Source organism: Saimiri boliviensis, chromosome 17, assembly GCF_048565385.1.
Source record: "Saimiri boliviensis isolate mSaiBol1 chromosome 17, mSaiBol1.pri, whole genome shotgun sequence".
Lineage (NCBI taxonomy): Eukaryota > Metazoa > Chordata > Mammalia > Primates > Cebidae > Saimiri > Saimiri boliviensis.
The window spans coordinates 54,961,265-54,980,850 of NC_133465.1; the positions used below are offsets into that span (position 1 = coordinate 54,961,265).

The 19,586-nt window shown below is 37.2% G+C and overlaps 1 protein-coding gene across 3 annotated transcripts in view; it reads right to left on the reverse strand.

Moving 5' to 3' along the window:
• Positions 1-19,586, reverse strand: part of SMURF2 (SMAD specific E3 ubiquitin protein ligase 2) — a 125,011-nt gene that overhangs the window by 33,594 nt on the left and 71,831 nt on the right. For all 3 annotated transcript variants that reach the window (XM_039476856.2, XM_039476855.2, XM_074388857.1), the window contains 6 exons: positions 17,161-17,294; positions 14,771-14,836; positions 11,166-11,250; positions 8,627-8,710; positions 5,699-5,901; positions 3,528-3,612 (listed from right to left, as the gene is read on the reverse strand). In XM_039476856.2, the coding sequence (XP_039332790.1) occupies positions 3,528-3,612; positions 5,699-5,901; positions 8,627-8,710; positions 11,166-11,250; positions 14,771-14,836; positions 17,161-17,294 (657 nt within the window). The remainder of the gene's footprint in view (positions 1-3,527; positions 3,613-5,698; positions 5,902-8,626; positions 8,711-11,165; positions 11,251-14,770; positions 14,837-17,160; positions 17,295-19,586) is intronic.

Genomic DNA, 19,586 nt, shown 5'->3' on the forward strand with positions numbered 1-19,586 from the left:
CTTCACAGAAATCCTTTACTACTCATTAATGAACAACTGACATGTGTCCTCTGGAATAAGTGCCTATTACCAACAGTGGTGCTTAAAGCTGTCTCAATTTCAATTTCTGTTGCCAGCTTATATGCTATTCTTTCAACAGATAACTCAAGGTCAACTTTCTCGCTATTGTAAATCATCTAGTTTTAGATTTTTAAAAATCATGATCCTATAGATTTTTAAAAATCATGATCGTTTTTATTCTATGCATTTCCTACAAATGATTTCTAATTATTTTAAAGGAAAGCTTATTATTGACCTTCAACTAGATAAACAGAATCCAAAAAACTTTTTATTATTTATATAATAAAACTGATTTTGAGAAGTTAGGCCCTTGGATTATTTTAAAGTAAGTATTTTTAAGTAAGCTTTAAAAAAATGTAAAATTTCCTCTCCACTACTTTTTATTTATTATTTTTTTTTTTTTAGAGATGGAGTCTTGCTCTGTTGCCAGGCTGGAGTGCAATGGCGCAATCTTGGCTTACCACAACCTCTGCCTCCCACGTTCAAGCAATTCTGCCTCAGCCTCCCGAGTAGTTGGGATTACAGCCACATGCCACCACACCTGATTAATTTTGTATTTTTAGTAGAGACAGGTTTTTATCACGTTGTCCAGGCTGGTCTCGAACACCTGACCTCATGATCCTCCTGCCTCAGCCTCCCAAAATGCTGGGATTACAGGTGACAGCCACTGTGCCCGGCCCCCACTACTTTTAAAAACAGCTCATACTGTCAAGACACAGAAATGACAAAATGATAAAGTAATGAGTTAAAGCATATTCCCTTGGTTGCCACTCTCAAAGGATTCTGAGCTCTGTAACATAAAGTAAGACATTTTCATTATCACAGTATTATTTATAAATAGAGAGTATCAAAGCAACCCAAGACTAGCCAGTCACATCTGTTTTTGATTCAAATACACAATAGAGTCCTGAGTATAAGCTTTAGGTAGGAAAAAAAAAAAACTCTCTGTGGGTTGTTTTGGGGGGTTTGTTTTGTTTTGGAGGAGGGAGGCTGCTGTGCTTATAAAATATCCACATCTACAAATCCTCTGTATGTGCAACATACAAAGTTGCTTTAGAATTTAATTTAGAATTCAAGCTTTTTGCAGTTTCTGGACTACTTGGTACTTTGTATGTATTCATTAAAAAGTAACTCAAAGGGCCAACCATGGTGGTTCATGCCTCTATTGCCAGCACTCTGGGAGGTGGAGGTAGGCAGACTGCTTGAGCTCAGGAGTTCGAGGCTAGCCTGGGCAACATGGCGAAACCCCATCTCTACTAAAAATACAAAAATTAGCAGGGTGTAGTGGCACATGCCTGTAGTCCCACCTACTCAGGAGGCTGAGGCAGGAGGACGGCTTCAGTCCAGGAGACAGAGGTTGTAATAAGTCAGGACTATACTACTGCTCTCCAGCCTGGACAGCAGAGCCAGATCCCATTTCAAAAAAAAAAAAGGGAGGGATGGAGGGAGGGAGGAAGAAAAGAATGTTTCAAAATTACAGTAAATCAGTAAATTCATTTGGGTGTCATTTCATCTTTCTGAAGTTAAAAGTAACACATTTTGGTTAGTAAGTGCAATGTCTGCAGCTGAAATACACAAGTTTGGATATTTAAGTTAAATTAGGGCCAGGAAGAGTGGCTCACGCCTGCAATCCCAGCACTTTGAGAGGTTAAGGCAGGCAGATCACCTGAGGTCAAGCGTTCATGACAACCCTGGACAACATGATAAAACCCTGCCTCTACCAAAAATACAAAAACTAGCTGGGTATGGTGGCAGGTGCCTGTAATCCTAGCTACTCAGGAGGCTGAGGCAGGAGAATCGCTTCAACCCGGGAGGTGGAGGCTGCAGTGAGCTGACAAAGGGCCACTGCACTCCAATCTGGGCAACTGAGCGAGACTCCATCTAAAAAAAATTAATGAATTAATTAAATTAGGTTGTTTTCTACATTAATATGAAATTTTATTAAGGAACACATAAAAGAACATGGAATACATTTATGAGGTTAAGTTTTTTTTTTGAAACGGAGTTTTGCTCTTGTTGCCCAGGCTGGAGTGCAATGGCGCGATCTTGGCTCACCGCAACCTCTGCCTCCTGGGCTCAGGCAATTCTCCTGCCTCAGCCTCCTGAGTAGCTGGGATTACAGGCACGCGCCACCACGCCCAGCTAATTTTTTTTGTATTTTTAGTAGAGACGGGGTTTCACCGTGTTGACCAGGATGGTCTCGATCTCTCGACCTCATGATCCACCCGCCTCGGCCTCCCAAAGTGCTGGGATTACAGGCTTGAGACACCGCGCCCGGCTGAGGTTAAATTTTTTTAAAGATTTTTTTTTTTTAAGCTGAACCATAATTGAGAACTTTATCAACCCACTACCCTTTTTTAAAGGGTATGTTTCTATGGTTTTTCCCCAGGTCAAGTTTCTTTTCCTATCCTTTTCTTTTTCTTTTTTTTTTTTTTTTGAAATGGTGTCTCTCTCTGTCACCCAGGCTAGAGTGCAGTGATGTGATCTTGGCTCACTGCAGCCTCCACCTCCCACCTTAGCCTTGCAAGCAGCTGGGACTACACAAATTTTCTTTCTCTTTTCTTTTGAAATGGGGTCTTGCTCTTTTGCCCAGGCTGGAGTGCAGTACGTAGTTCAACCAAGGCTCATTGCAGCTTCAACCTCCCTGGCTCAAGCAATCCTCTTACCTTAGCCTCCCAAGTAACTGGCCCCACAGACAGGTTCCACCACATGTGGGTGATTTTTAATTTTTGGTAGAGATGGAGTCTCTCTATGTTGCTCAGACTGGTCTCAAACTCCCAAGCTCAAAGACTCCTTCTGCCTCAACCTCTGAAACTGTTGGGAATACTGGTGAAAGCCACCCTGCTTGGTACCCCAGGACAAGTTTCAAACTCCTAAAAGATCCACATTGTGGGCCGGGCACGGTGACTCGTGCCTGTAATCCCAGCACTTTGGGAAGCTGAGGCGGGTGGATCACTCGAGGTCAGGAGTTTCAGACCAGCCTGGCCAATATGGTGAAACCCCATCTCTACTAAAAATACAAAAATTAGCTGGGCGTGATGGCATGTGCCTATAGCCCCACCTATTTGAGAGGCTGAGGCAAGAGAATCGCTTGAACCCAGGAGGTGGAGGTTGCAGTGAGCCAAGATTGCACCACTGCACTTCAGCCTGGGCAACAGAGTGATACTCCATTAAAAAAAACAAAAACAAAAACAAAAAAAACCAAGAGATCCATGTTTTTGTTCCACTTTTTTTAAGGGCAAGCAGGGGAGGATGGTTAGGGACTGGTAAGGGAGGGGAGAACTGAGGTAGGATTGTAGAGAAGTAGGTAGCACTTTCTACTAAATGTCAACACTGAAATAACTATCAGAAGAGTCAAACTCCTACATAACTATTTTTAAAAGGTAAAAATTTCTTAAAAATCAAAGAAATCCTAGGTGTGAAATGGCTCTTTGCTGGTCTAAAGAGTACTTAAAATACGTTCTTACCTGGGCACTCTTGGATCATGCCATGTGCTCACACCAGTCTGTGTATGTAGGAAATACACCTGACCTTGCTGTGTTGTCCTCTGTTCTGTAAAATAAATACATAATAAAAACATTCAGAATGTCCAGCTCAAAGACAGTTATATACACTAAGATGCTATACTAATAGGGAAAAAATTCCAAATTACGAATCTATTTTATTTATTATTAAAAAAAGCTTTACAAATCATTTGTTCTGTCCCTTGGAAACAATTTTATAAATCATGAGGGCCACAGGCCAGCTATCCAAAAGTAAACTAAACTTAGAAGGTGGCTCAAATACTAAATATGTTGCAACGGAAAACAAATCAAGATTGTCACAATACTAATAATTAAAACATTTTAAATGATGTAAAAAAGGCTCTGAGGAAGAGGCTGGCCAACATTAGGAAGATTTGAGGAGGAACTTCCAGAAACTTTCAAAGAGTTTGGAGGTTAATGATGCTTATTATGCCTAATTTTATACCAAAACTTATGTTTTCTCTTTGATGGACAAAGGTGTATTCTCAAGATTACATGTGAGCTCAAAGAGAAGCAAAACAGATGAGATACTAGGGAGACATTCTATGTCATAAACAGGTAGACATGCAAAAATAACCAAGTTAGAAGAGGACTAAAGAGCAAACATGCACACTGGGGAGAAAAAGTCAAGAATGAAATGAACTCAAAGCCCTTGGAAAGAGAGAGGAAAGGCCGGGGTGAAGAGAACAATCTAAAAAAGGTATCTTTATGGTGGGTTTTTTGTTTTCTTTTCTTTTTTTAAAAAACAACAGAATCACTCTTCTTTAAACAAAGTCTAATGAGAAACTTCAATACATAAAACAATAAAACTATTACTAACATTTATTAGCAATAAATCTAATTTGTTTATAAACCTATAAAGTCAATAAATTTGAACTTTAAATTTTTAAAAATTATAAACATAAAATCATATTATAGAGGACAGCCATAATAATTTCAGCCTTAGTATCCACTTTATTTGTACGTTTTGGTTGGACAATTTTTCAAACCCAAATCACAGAAATATTGTAAAAGTATAACCACTCCCACTCCAAAGAGCTTGCCTTATAATCTCAAAGAGAAATGGCAGGAGAGAATTTATTCTCAGGTCTAAACATTGATAATAACAGTTAAAATATACTGTGCCAGACACTGCACCAGACACTGTGCCAGCATTTCATGAGATTATATAGCACTGATTTCTTGCAACAAACCTAGATGGTTGGTGCTATTATTTTCCCCTATAGGGGTCAAAACTGAGGCCAACCAGGTTAAACAATGTGCTCAGTGTTGCATGGCAAAGCCAGGATATGAATGTAGGTCTCTCTGTTTCTCAAGCCAATAATTTAGTATGTGCTAAAAGTTAACCTTTGAGTCATTGCACAGTTAATGGACAAAGTTTTTCAAATTAAAGAGCTGAAATACATTTTAAAATAAAGTTAGAAAAAAAAAAGTTAGAATCGTGCATTTGCAGGAGAGTTTTTAAAAATATTCCTGAGTCAAATAAAACTTGGCTTTTTTTTTTTGAGATGGAGTCTTGCTCTGTGGCCCAGGCTGGAATGTAGTGGCACAATTATGGCTCACTGCAACCTCTGCCTCCTGGGTTCAAGCAATTCTCCTGCCTCAGCATCCCGAGTAGCTGGGATTACAGGCATGTGCCACCATGCTTGGCTAATTTTTGTATTTTTAGTGGAGATGGGGTTTTCACCATGTTTCTCAGGCTGGTCTCGAACTCCTGATCTCATGATCCGCCTGCCTCAGCCTCCCAAAGTGCTGACATTGCAGGTGTGAGCCACTACACCTGCCCCACCTTACCTTTTATACGGTGCCTATTTAGAAAATAGTCTCACTTCATTTCGTATGCTCCTCATACTATCTTTGTTATAAGGTAGTCATCTCACTTCATCACAAAAGAGCACAAATGCTGAGGTTAAATGACTAGCGCAATGTCAAACTGTTGGTTAGATCGTCCTCTACCACTTCAAAGACTTTCAAACTTGGGAGGTTTTATATTTATATTCATGCAAAATCCCTAAGCCCAAATTAATAACTTTTTTCAAAACTGATTTTCTGACTTCCTCAGCAAGCTGAATTCAGTAAACTACATTGTATTTTTCTTTTGCTAGTTGTCATACCATAGCCTTCTGGTAGGTCTGGAGGAGTGTGTAAATGTGTCCTGCTCATGTAATTTCTATGTCGTTGTGACCTGACTCTCCTCTCAGCCAGTCTGGGATCTGAAGACTGTCCACATGTTGCACCATTTGTTCCACTAATTGGAGTGTTCTCATCAACAAAGCAGCTAAGAGGTCTGCCAGGACTAGAATATTCGGATGCCGGTCTATTGAAAATTAACAAGAAAAAGACATCATCAATTTAGATATCAAAAGTTGAGTTCTCTAGACACTGTATACACTACAGTAACCATCACTTATCATATCTGAAAACAGAATGACTAATACAAGTATAATGACTTCAAGAACTCTGAGTGAAAGCAAACCTGATGTCTCTTAAGTACCAAAGAAACCCAAATGATAAGCATGTCATCAACTATTTTAAATGACTATTTTAATTACATTTGATATAAAATCCACATATATCTGTGGATGTGAGTACTGGCTTACAAAACACTGCTTGATCTAACTACAGCCTTTCTCTCAGACCTGACTTCCCACCATTCTCCCTCCCACTCTGCTTCTGCCACACCCACATCTTCCTGTTCCTTGAACTTGCCAAGGTCACTCCACCTGAGAGCAGTTGCTCTTCCTTCCACCTGGCATATTCTTTTCTCCTACTTTCCCTAGGACTGGCTCTTTTTTGTCATTCAAACCAGTTTATTATTACCTCCCAAGAGGTCCTTCAGACCTCTCAATCTAAAAATGTCACGTAGTCATTTGGCAATACATCACAAAACGAAAGAAAGAAGACGGTTTGTCTCTTTAAGGATCTTCTAGTCTACTATTGCAGATCTTCCAAAATAAAAAAAAATCAAGAGTTCATTCTTAAATTAATATGGCCAGGTGTGGTGGCTCACACCTGTAATCCCAACACTCTAGGAGACCGAAGCAGGCTGATCACTTGGGGTAAGGAGTTTGAGACCAGCCTGGTCAACATAGCGAAAACTGTCTCTCTTAAAAATACAAAAATTAGCCAGGTATAGTGGCGGGCAATTGTAGTCCCAGCTACTCAGGAGGCTGAAGCATGAGAATCGCTTGAACCTGGAAGGCAGAGGTTGCAGCAAGTTGACGCCACACCACTGCACTCCAGCCCAGAGCGGAACTCCATCTCAGAAATAAATAAGTAACATTTAAGATAACAATCGTCCTTTCATAAATATTGAAATTAATTTTACTGGTTAAATCAGAAGGAAATGGACTTTACTTGAACACTGACACAAGTACATATTCATTTGTGCTCAAATATAATAAAAATGAACACTTCCATTAATTTCTTGGCAATTTAATACCAGAAATGCAACTTGGCAACATGAGCTAAGCTTTCACCTGAGAATCATAATGTAAAACAGAAAACTTTGTGATCCAATGAGTTAAGCAATCTGTCCTCAATAAATAAAAACAGGTGCAGCTAATGAGAAGAATTTGGTATTTTATGCCTAGTGCCAGTCCTACTCAAAAGGAGGGAAATAGGAAAAACAAAACACTGCACAAGATGGCAAATTTTGTTCTCACTTAAAAGAGTGGGGAGAGGGGGATTCAGCCACTTAAACTATTTCTTTTCGGTTATTTAAAAAACATCTCAAGCCGGGCGCGGTGGCTCAAGCCTGTAATCCTAGCACTTTGGGAGGCCGAGGCGGGTGGATCACGAGGTCAAGAGATCGAGACCATCCTGGTCAACATGGTGAAACCCCGTCTCTACTAAAAATACAAAAAATTAGCTGGGCATGGTGGCGTGTGCCTGTAATCCCAGCTACTCAGGAGGCTGAGGCAGGAGAATTGCCTGAACCCAGGAGGCGGAGGTTGCGGTGAGCCGAGATCGTGCCATTGCACTCCAGCCTGGGTAACAAGAGTGAAACTCCGTCTTAAAAAAAAAAAAAAAAAAAAAAAAAAACATCTCTTCGCATTTTCCAAAAATTATCTTAGATCCCATTGCCTTTATACATTAAATTCCATGAAGTGACTATACCTGACATTCTTCAAGATTTAGTTCAGAGATTCCTCTGCTTAACTTACCAATTTAATTCATTCAATAATTTTATTTTTTTGAGACTGAGTCTCGCTCTATCACCCAGGCTGGAGTGCAGTGGCGCAATCTTGGCTCACTGCAACCTCTGCCTCCTGGGTTCAAGCAATTCTCCTGTCTCAGCCTCCTGCAGAGCTGGGATTCCAGGTGCCCACCACCACGCCTGTCTAATTTTTGTATTTTTAGTAGAGACGGGGTTTCACCATGTTGGCCAGGCTGGTCTCAAACTCCTGACCTCAAGTGATTCGCCCATCTCGGCCTCCCAAAGTGCTGGGATTATAGGCATGAACCACAGTGTCTGGCCTTTTTTTTTTTTTTTTTTTTTTTTTTGAGATGGCATCTCATTCTGTCACCCAGGCTAGAGTGCAGTGGCATGATCTCAGCTCACTACAACATCCACTTCACGAGCTCAAGCAATCCTCCCACCTCAGCAGCCCAAGTAGCTGGGACCACGGGATGTACCACATGCCCACCTAATTTTTTGTAATTTGTTTGGTAGAGACAAGGTTTCATCATGGTGCCAGGCTGGTCTCAAAGTCCTGAACTCAAGTGATCTGCAAACCTCAGCCTCCCAAAGTGCAGGGATTACAGGCATGAGCCACCACACCTGGCTCATATTGAAAAAAAGTATTTATTCAATAAATATTTATTGGGTACCACTGTAGGCCCTGGAGCTACAATGACAGCATGACCTGTCAAAGTGTTGAAGATAACCTTTAAAAAATAATAATGGCATCTGTTATAAGATCTACTGATCTCCAACAGCATAAACCAAGAAAAAAAATCTAGTAAAGCTGACAGATAAGTAGAAAAGGACTTTGGGAGGGTGGCTAGCAAGACCATGGGAAATATTTTTATGTTCTTACCGTGTTGGGCGCTCCCATTGTGTAGTTCTTGTTATATGGTTTAGATACTGGATTCTTCCAGAGGCAGTTCGTCTTTCTTCCCAGCTTAAATAAAAATATTGAGTGATAAGGCATTAATAGGAAACTTGGACATAGAATGTTTTCAGTGCAACAAGCAAGCCAGTAAGACATCTGCTGTTACAAATCAGGAATGTCAACCTGAAATAACAATTCACAGAATACAGAATTTTTTCAACTTACTTTAGAACTGCATAATATATTTTATGGGATCTTCTAAAGTATTTATGATAAGGCGTAACAAATATTTGCCAGCAGCCAAACTCTGATAATTTTCAGTATTAGCCATAAAATTAATTAAGATCATAAAACTGGTAAATAGAATAGTAAGGCTTGGGACCCAGGTAGTCTAAAAATATAAATTACATATATCATTTTTAAAAATTGAATTTCACTAATTAAAAACATATAAAAACTTTAAAAGCATTTACCTGCCCAAACTAATTTTTTAAAAATCAAGACCGTTGGCTGGGCACAGCGTCTCACACCTGTAAGCCTAGCATTCTGGGAGGTCAAGGCAGGCAAATCACCTGAGGTCAGGAGTTCAAGACCAGCCTGGCCAACATGGTGGAACCCCATCTCTACTAAAAATACAAAAACTAGCTGATGTGGTGGCGTGTGCCTGTAATCCCAGCTACTCAGGAGGTTGAGGCAGGAGAATCGCTTGAATCCAGGAAGAGGAGGTTGCATTGAGCTGAGATTGTACCACTGCACTCCAGCCTGGGTGACAAGAGCAAAACTCCATCTCAAAAAAAAAAAAAAAAAATCAAGACCACTACTTTCTATCAACTCTTTATCATAATTCATTTAATGAAAACGAGGCAAATGACTACAGAAATGTGATAATGTTAATATTTCTACAAAGATATTGACAGGAGTTGAAAGGCTCTAAAAACAAAATGGTCCAGGTGTGGTGGCCATGCCTGTAATCCCAGAATTTTGGGAGGCCGAGGGGGGCGAATCACGAGGTAAGGAGTTAGAGCCCAGCCTGACCAATATGGTAAAACCCCGTCTGTACTTAAAAAAAAAAAAAAAAAAAAATTAGCTGGGCATGGTTGTGGGTGCCTGTAATCTCAGCTTCTCAAGAGGCTGAAGCGGGAGAATCACTTGAACCCAGAAGGCGAAGGCTGCAGTGAGCTAAGATCATGCCACTGCACTGTACTACAGCCCAGGAAGCAGTTCAAGACTGCATCTTGGAAAAAAAAGAAAAGAAAGAGATGCTAGGATTTTTCCTCCCTGTGATTACAAATTACAGTACAATAATGTAGGGCAAGTTTAGAACAATAAGCCTTTTTACTGCTGGTACTCTCTCAATATTGATTAGTTATTTCACCCTAAATTTCCTCTTCAAAAATACCATAATCTACCTCACATCCATAAAAGAGCTAACAGACATATCTGGAAGCTAAAGTGATCTATAAATAGTTAATTATAGTAATTTTTAACAGTTTAAACAAAATGAGTAAATACTGTAACCTGGGTATAAAATTTTGTATAAAAATAATTGGAATTAAAATTTAACCATTATACACTTAAATGGATACAATTTATTATATGCAAGTTATATCTCATTGAAGTTAATTAAAAATACTTTGAATGTTAAAAATAAAATCAGAAAAGAGTCAGAACTAGTATCAAGAAGAGCAATGATAAAAATCATGACTTAAGAATCAAGACAGGTTTGTGTGTTTTGGCTCTGCCACTTACTATGCGGCCTTAGGCAAATTACTTAACTTCTCTAATTCTTAGTGTTTGAGGGTAACAAGAGCAGTAGCAATAGAAATAATAATAGCTAAATTATTTATTAAGCACTTATTTTATGTAAGATACTGTGCTGAAGTGCTTTACCTGAATTATTTCATTTAATCCTCTCAACAGTTTATGGAGTATGTACTATTATCACTCATACTCTTTTTGTAAATAAATATAAACCAAAGACCATGGAAGTTAAATAAATTAAGGTTATAAAACCAGTACACAGAAGAATAAGGATCAGAATTCAAGTGGTCTGATATCAGAAGGATGGCTATATGCTGCCTTCTAAGATGCTGCGAAAATTAAATGACACAATGTACATAAAGTGCTTATAATAGTATCTGACATATACATGCTCAATTAAATGTTACTGTGTTATTTTAATTACTATTACACAAATTTTCCATCCTGTCCCTCTTAAATACAGCAATGTTTCTAATTTAGCACTTGCATGCCCTATTTTGAATTTAATCAAGCAAAAGCTTTTTAAAAATAGATAATATTTACAAAAGAGTTATATTTGTCAAGAAATTTCATATGTCTCCTAGTCAAAACTCTTAATAACCAAATTTAACACATCTAATTTGTGGCAAGATCCTCCACTAATTTTACCATTAGAAGGAAAATCTATATTCAAGTTAAATATACAATGAACACTAACTTATTTCTATTCTTTTAAGGATATTATCTATATCTTTCTCTAATGATTTCAGTGACGTTAACTTACCCATCTGGTAAATCATTATCAAATAAACGACTGCAGTCCACAACTTGTCCTCCTGTGCCTATTCGGTCTCTTGACTGAAGACTTACTATTAAATGACAGAAATATTACTAAGATTCACAGAACTAGAAAGAATTATTATAATAAAAAATTTCTATCTTTAAAAGACATCTGATTTAGCTTATGTTAATAATTCAGAATTACCTCTTTGGTTTCTACTAAAATTTATAATTTCTTTTCCCATAGATTTTTCCCTTTAGAGTAATATTAGAATTCTAAAATTTTCTACACTTTACCATGTTCATAGAAGAAGCCTAATTCCTTTTTTACCACAGTAATGGTGCATAGCAGAGTCACTACCCACCAAGGACCATCATACAACATTAAAAATGCTATAGATTTTGCAAGCCTTAATACAAAGTTTAAAAAAAAAAAAAAAAAGCAATGATGCTATAGAAATGTAATTTCAGGCCAATAAAAAAAGATGTTTATGATAAATTTGAACCAATTTTTAAAAATCAGTATAATCTCATTTTAAAAAAAAGCATAGAAAGAGTATACATCCAAGTGGTAACAAAGATGACAGATTATATCCTTCCCACACTCAGACACTCCTCCCACCTCCGCCTCCCCATGTAGTTGGGACACAACAGTTTTAAACAAGAAAAAAGTTTGTACTCCTTGAATAAATTATCTCAATTTGGGAGATTTTTTTTCTTATGGTAATGATTCTAAAAAAGAATAAAGCAAAGTGCACCAAAATATTTGCAAGTTTCAATGTTATAATAGCAAAAAAATGAATTTTAATTAAGTTGTGATATATCTATATACTTCATCCTTTAAAAATCATTAATTACAAAGATTATAAATACTAAAAATGATTATAGTAAGTGAAAGAAAGCAAAGTAAACATTTAATGTTCACTGGAATTGAAGACAAATACATACTTTTTATATACATATTTATGTATATAAAAAATACTAGAGTAGAATAGTTTTTAAAGTTAGTCTTCTAGCGTCCTTTTCTCCATTTTCCAGAAAGTATATATATCTACTTATGATTATTTGTTAGAGGGCTAATTCTGAAAGAACTGGAACTCATTCTGTTTTTGAATGACAGAACTAAAGAATAATAATGTTTGAGTCTAGCCTGCCTCTCTGATCAGTGGTGACATTATCAGACGTCCCCAAACTTCTTACACAGCGGGCCAGTTCACTGTCCCTCAGACCGTTGGAGGGCTGCCACATACTGTGCTCCTCTCACTGACCACCAATGAAAGAGGTGCCCCTTCCTGAAGTGCAGCGGGGGGCCAGATAAATGGCCTCAAGGGGCCGCATGCGGCCCGCGGGCTGTAGTTTGGGGACGCCTGCATTAGATTCTCATAGGAGCACAAACCCTATTGTGAACTGCACACACAGGGATCTAGGTTGCCCACTCCTTATGAGAATCTAATACCTGACGATCTGTCACTGTCTCCCATCACCCACAGATGGGACCATCTAGTTGCTGGAAAACAAGCTCAGGGTTCCCAATGATTCTATATTATGGTGAATTGCGTAATTAGTTCATTATATATTACAATGTAATAATAAAGTACATAATAAATGTAATGCACTTCACCCCCACCCCCACCCTGGCCCATGGAAAAATTGTCTTCCATGAAACCAGTCCCTGGTGCCAAAAACGTTGGGGAGTGCTGGTGTAGAGACTTCACAGCAATAACCACAATAACTTTGCTATGTGGCTACTCTGGTAGTTCTCTATGAACTCAATTCACTGCCTCGTAAAATGAAGCCCTTCAAGTACCTTCAGTAACCAAATCTTTCTGATGGGTTCATAACAATATATTATTATTCGAAGTTCTGCTCTATCATTAAGTGTGACATTCTTACTGCATTTTTCTTTTCCTTTTTTTTGAGATAGAATCTTGCTCTTGTCACCCCTCTGGAGAGCAATGGCACAATCTCGGCTAACTATAACCTCTCCCTCCTGGGCTCAAGCGATTCTCCTGCCTCAGGCTCCTGAATAGCTGGGATTACAGCTTTTTTTTTTTTTTTTTCCCCCAACTATCACAATGTTTATTGATAGATACAAGTATATAAAATCAGGGCATGAACATGACTTGATAAATTAAGTAGACTTAATTTCAATACTATAATAGGAGGGACCAATTCAAATTCTCACCATTTGTTTCACACCCACAAAAACCACTTCAAGGACATTAACGATCTCTCAAAACTGATCAGTTTTGTGCAAGTAAACCATGTTTCTTTTTAAAAGACTTGTGCACTTGCCCAGGCTCAAGGATATTAAAATCTAGCACATAAAGCCCATTACTAGAGGTAGAAATACAGGCAATATACTATTACTGCAACAACCATCAATTACAGTTAAGAATTTTTCTGTAACAACCAAATGGATAATCAAATATTGCAACAACTCAAGTATTACTGAGCAAAGTGCATTTCTACAGTATTCAGTGTTGCTATTCAGTTTCTAACTTAAAACAGCCTATGATAACTGGCAGCAAAGAAGATCCTTGCAATAGACTGCCTCTGCTTGAGAACTTATGATGTAATTATTGCATGCTGCTAATATACTATCTAAACATTAAAGATACTCCTAAAATATTTGATGGTAGACTAAGATTAAGACATTACACTACAAAAAAAACCTTATGCAGAAGGAAATCCTGACGTGCTTCCGCTTTAAATATTGTGAAAACATTACAGCAGAATGAATTTTTGCAGTGGTTAGGTCAAATGCACCATGCCTGGTATATTTTTATTAGAGTGTATTTTTTGTAGAGACAGGGGTTTCATCATGTTGGCCGGCTGGTCTCGAACTCCTGACCTCAGGTGATCCACCAACCTTGGCCTCCCGAAGTGCTGGGATTACAGGCGTGAGCCGTCGCACCTGGCCACATTTTTCTTCTTTAATTTAAAAAGCCTCTAAGATGAACAGTGTCCTTCCATACTATGCATCTTGATCAAATCTCTATCAATTCTTAAGAAAGCTCTCAGCAAATTTTATGCCAAGATGTTCTCCCTCCAGGTCAGTCAAGATACCCTAAATACCATGTGAGGCTACTAAGTGCCTCATGAGTAAGGTAACAATTTCTCACTTTTTCAAGTGTTACACTACCATTGCTCATTCTATTTTTTTCAGTTAGCATAGATTTTATGAGACTGATGCGCTGCCCACTGCGCTAAGAGTGCGACCAGTTAGCATAGATTTTAAAGCTGTTAAGCATTAAACATTAAAATGTGTTCAACAGAATGTTCTCTTCTTACTAATACTAGTTTTAGAATTATTTTCAGTAAACTTTAATTTAAACGTCTATAAAGTTTGAACTCAGTGCTCTACTTTATTAGGATACTTTGAAAGAATCACTTCCTAAAGGATCTTCACAACACTTTTTTTTTACATTAAAGTTTTTAAAATTAAGTTAACCTGGTCCTGGATTCACTGTAACATTTTATCTGATTCATTTAATTCAGGCCAACACAATGAAGCTACAGTTATTAAACTTTGATTTAAAAGGTATTTAGACCTTAGGTCAGTTTGAATGAAATCAAAATTCATGTAACTTTAAATTCCACACTTACCTACTATCTGTCCTCTAACTGTATCATTGTCATTTGGCCCAAGTTTACATAAATCCAACCTCTGATCTATTTGAAATCAACAAAGAAAGCAATTAAAAAATTAGCCGGTATCAGATATACTAACAACTACAGAGTGACAATAAATTTCCACAATCCATTAGAAATCAAACCTATCATTTAAATTCTTTAAAGAATTCAAATTTCAAAAACTATGGAACACTGGTCTATTACACTGCCAACATGCAGTCACTTTCTCTCCAAAACTTTTAGGCCACTTTAGTCTGAGTCTTAATAGTTGTTGGCATTAAGGAGTTTATCCCTGAGCCTTGGTTTTCTCACATATAACAATACACGAATCCTCATAGTTTTTAAGGATTAAATCAGAAAATTATGCAAAACTCTTAGTATAGTGCCTGGCACATAACTGGTCAACAAATGTTAGTTGTCATTATTATTTTTTAACTAACCATTTCAAATGACATGCACACAAAAATGTATTAAAAAGAAGCCAAGAATAAACTGTAAAATCTGGGTTTGCATCAGTTCTGCCACTAATTCATTCAGGAGCAACTCATTTATTCTCTCAGAAGTCTCATCTGTAAAAGAGATATAACACTGGTCTGACCCTGAAAGTTATAGTAAGGAACAATGTCACCTGGTTTTACTTTGATTACAGCACTTATAGCTGAATGCATTTACAACTGTATGCCATTTGTCTACTTATTTTGTGAATTGATAAAAGGAGGAGACCATATCTTAGTCTTTGTATTTTACATTCCAATCTGATAGAACATTGCATAGGTAGGTGCTCAATAAATATTTGATAAATTCAGTATTACTGCACATCAAAAAGGTCAAATTAATACAACGAAACATTCACAAGAAACAGAAAAATCCATGCCCCTAAACTAGAGTCCCTAGTTATCCAACCAAAAATGCAGACATTTTTCTCTTTGCAAAATAAATGGGTGGCTATACAGTAGATTCTGCAGAGTAACTCCTCTCCTATTCAGTCTTCCTATTCAGAGCATGTGGCATGCTCCCTTTGCCAGCTGGCCTTTGCCCTTGCCTCTCAGAGAACAGGATTCGTGCCTTTTTCTCCTTTATACAGTCAGGGTTTACAACAGTAGCATATTAAGTGTTCAATAAATGTTGTGTAAATTGAACTAGGGATAATGTCAAACATTTGATCTATAAGTTTTCAGTTTGCTGAGTAATAAAACAGTTCTTTTATATTCAATTCGTTTTTCCAATCCCAATGTCTTTTCTCTCCTGTTGGTTTTCCTGTCAGCCCAGAAATACAAGAATTTCTCAGATGCTTTTAAATACCTTGAACTAAGAGCTTCTAGCTCAATTTTCTGCCCTTTTCTTTTTTACAAGGTCAATATTATACCTATGCTGTACTATCATACTTCATTAAAAGAGACAATCTCTTAATATATTTAACATTTAATGCTAAATTTACCCTGTTTTTTGTTTATTAATTTCCTTAGATCTTAATGCGAGTTTGTTTCGCAAACGCATCTGGGCTAAAATCCCATGACAATGACTAACAGTATTTTTTATATTATATTTAAAAAATTTTTATAAACACACACACACACACACACAAACCTGTTGAAAAAAGAATTCCCATTTATGTTCCAATGGAAAGACCCATCCAAAAGACTGTCACCTGGTTATGCTAAGTCAACTTATAAATCCATTATGAAAACCACTTCTAATTTCTTGATCTTGGTCTAATATTCTAAATGCCAAAGTTGGGGATAAACTGAGCTACAGTTAAGTAGTTAATATAGCTGTCATACACTCAAAATAATGTCTAATCTTTAACTTTTAATTTTGTCATAGCAGTTTTATATATTACACCATTCTTACCCCTTCATAATTGCCTTTTAACTGCCACCTCAAACCCTCCAATCACCTAAATAAAAACATTTCATCCACAAATCCACCAAAACCAGAAAAGGGTACTAAGAAATTTTAAAAGGCATATACATCCTGACACCTTTCTTTTTGCCGTTCTGGATATCAATCATTTCTTAGTATTTTTAAATTAACTGGAACAGAAGCGTCAAACTCTGATTTAGCTGTAAGTTTCACATATTTAAAACATTTTTTTTTAAGTCTACAAAATAAATTTAGACCAGGAATTTTTACCAATGTTTCAGACATACACAAGTAGTTGTGTCTGAAGTCCTACCAACATATCAAATATATATATAAATAACATGTACATAAATATGTATTTATAGATATATTATTTACATCTATTTGAGAATATAATGCATGTATATATGTATATGCACACATACATATACACATACACAGACACAAGCACACACATATATATACACTTTTAAATTTGAAAAGCATTAGTATCTACTCACAACCAGTGTCTTTGAGGCGGTTGATGGCATTGGAAAGAAGACGAACACAACCGAGAAATCCAGCACCTTGTTTCTTATGGATCTTCTTGTGATTCCATACACTGATCGTAACTGAATCAGACTTTCCAATATACCTAAAAAATAAAACGGCTGCATGACTTAAGTTGGTAATTATAGGTAGTTGGTGTAAAATCTTTCTTTTGTTCTTTTGATACTCTAAAGTTACAAATATACTTCAGAGTCTGGCTACAGATTATGCAAAATATGTCGAGTTAATCTACAGGATTGAATCTAAATTTTTTTAAATCTTGAAAGTAAAATCTAAAAAAATATTTACTATATTTTTATCATATCTGCCACTCTCAAGCTGGGCTATAATTCTAGTTAATAAAAAGTCTTTTTTAGTAGCTAGTGTCTAATAACACTAAAGGAGTTTATTAAATAACTTCTTTCCAAGAAAAACAATCTTAAAAACTTTTATCACAGTCACACTTTAAATACATTTCAATGACATGACCTACTTTTCAAGGCATAGTGTCAAGGCTGACAGACCAAAAATCTGACCTACCTGTTATATTTTTAAATGCTGTAGAACAAAAGCTGTTTGTAACGCTTTTCCCCTGCTTCTTTCCTGCATGCAGGCCTTGAGCGAGCAGGACTCTTGTAGATTTCACTTCACTGCCTGCAGACAAGCAGAGCAGGGAAAAGCGTTACTGTACTTGTCTGTGCATACACCTGCAAGTATGTAAACGCTCTACCACAGCCAATTGTTAACATGGCATCAACCCATGCAAAAAGATAATAAAGTAACATAATTATGTCAGTAGAATCCTAGCTCTATTTCAATGACAGTAAGAGGTCAAATTTTTGGTCCAGCAACCTTGATCTTAAAATATCATTCATACAATAAATTAGCAATATCAGAAAAATTCACCTAGTACAGAGAAAAGCCTAAACTACTTAAGTAAGGACTAAAGCTTTAAACAAGGAACATGGAAGGTACACTTGAGCCCCAGGATCTAGCTGTGCCTAAAAAATGCCCACCCCCGGGCTTTTAATTATACAAATCAGTACATTCTCTTTTAAAAATTTTAGCCAATTTGAATTTGGTCTCTACTGCTTGCAAATGAAAAGATTTGAACAAAAATATTGTTCAGTATGCATGTACTAATTTTCAAATACACCTAACCAGATCTATCTTGGCATGTATCTACTGGCATGTAATTCTAGAGCCAGAACCAAGTATTAAGTAGCTGAATTACCCAAAGCAAAATTTTTTTTACAAGTCACATTAAATCAGTTACCCAACTAGTAAGACTGGTTTATAGGTATGCTGAAATACATCTACTGATTACCTCAGTCCTCAGGACAACGCACCACTGGCTTAAGCAACTTCATCTATTTAGTCCATTGTCCCATATTTTTTATGTGTACCGTGATATGAAAAGGTTGGGAAGTTCATTAAACCATAATAAGAAATTGCTAATTATGGACCTTCTGGAAACAGCCAAACTCCGAATTACTAAAAATTGTGAAATATATTGTATTACTTAAGTGTACACGTCACAAACATTCTGTCCAAATATTCCTGAGCCAGAAATTAATCAGAAAAATTATCTTTTCTTATACATAGAGAAGTACATGCTTTCACTTTAATGAAACCTCACGTAATATAACATACATGGCAACATAAAAAGTAAATCCTTTTATAATTGAAAGTCAAACAGAGGGCTCTATTAGCTTCTATTAAAACTCAGACTTCACTAACAAATACACGATTTATAAACAAGTTTCAGAACATTGTGTTCAGAGGGGGAGAGGGACACCTCTATAGATGAATATAATGTTACAATATAGACCAAAATATAATATATGTACTCAGGATTTGGGGCTAAAATTTAATTATTAGACTTCTGTTTGCACACTTACCCAATTAAAGGCAAGGATTTTGCAAAATGACCTCAGAAACAAGCAAGAGAGAAGCCTCGGGTAGCCAATTAATATTAACTGTGAGATAAAACCTAGTAGGCACATGACAAGGTGTTCAACATCATTAGTCATGAGGGAAATTCACCTCAAAACCATGACGAGGCACAACTTCATACCCACTAGGGTGGCTACAATTTTTTAAAGGAAAATAACAAGTGACAGAGGGATAAAGAAATTTCCGGTGAGGCCGGGCACGGTGGCTGAAGCCTGTATGTAATCCCAGCACTTTGGGAGGCCGAGGCGGGTGGATCACGAGGTCGAGAGATCGAGACCATCCTGGTCAACATGGTGAAACCCCATCTCTACTAAAAATACAAAAAATTAGCTGGGCATGGTGGCGTGTGCCTGTAATCCCAGCTACTCAGGAGGCTGCGGCAGGAGAATTGCCTGAACCCAGGAGGCGGAGGTTGCGGTGAGCCGAGATCGCGCCATTGCAC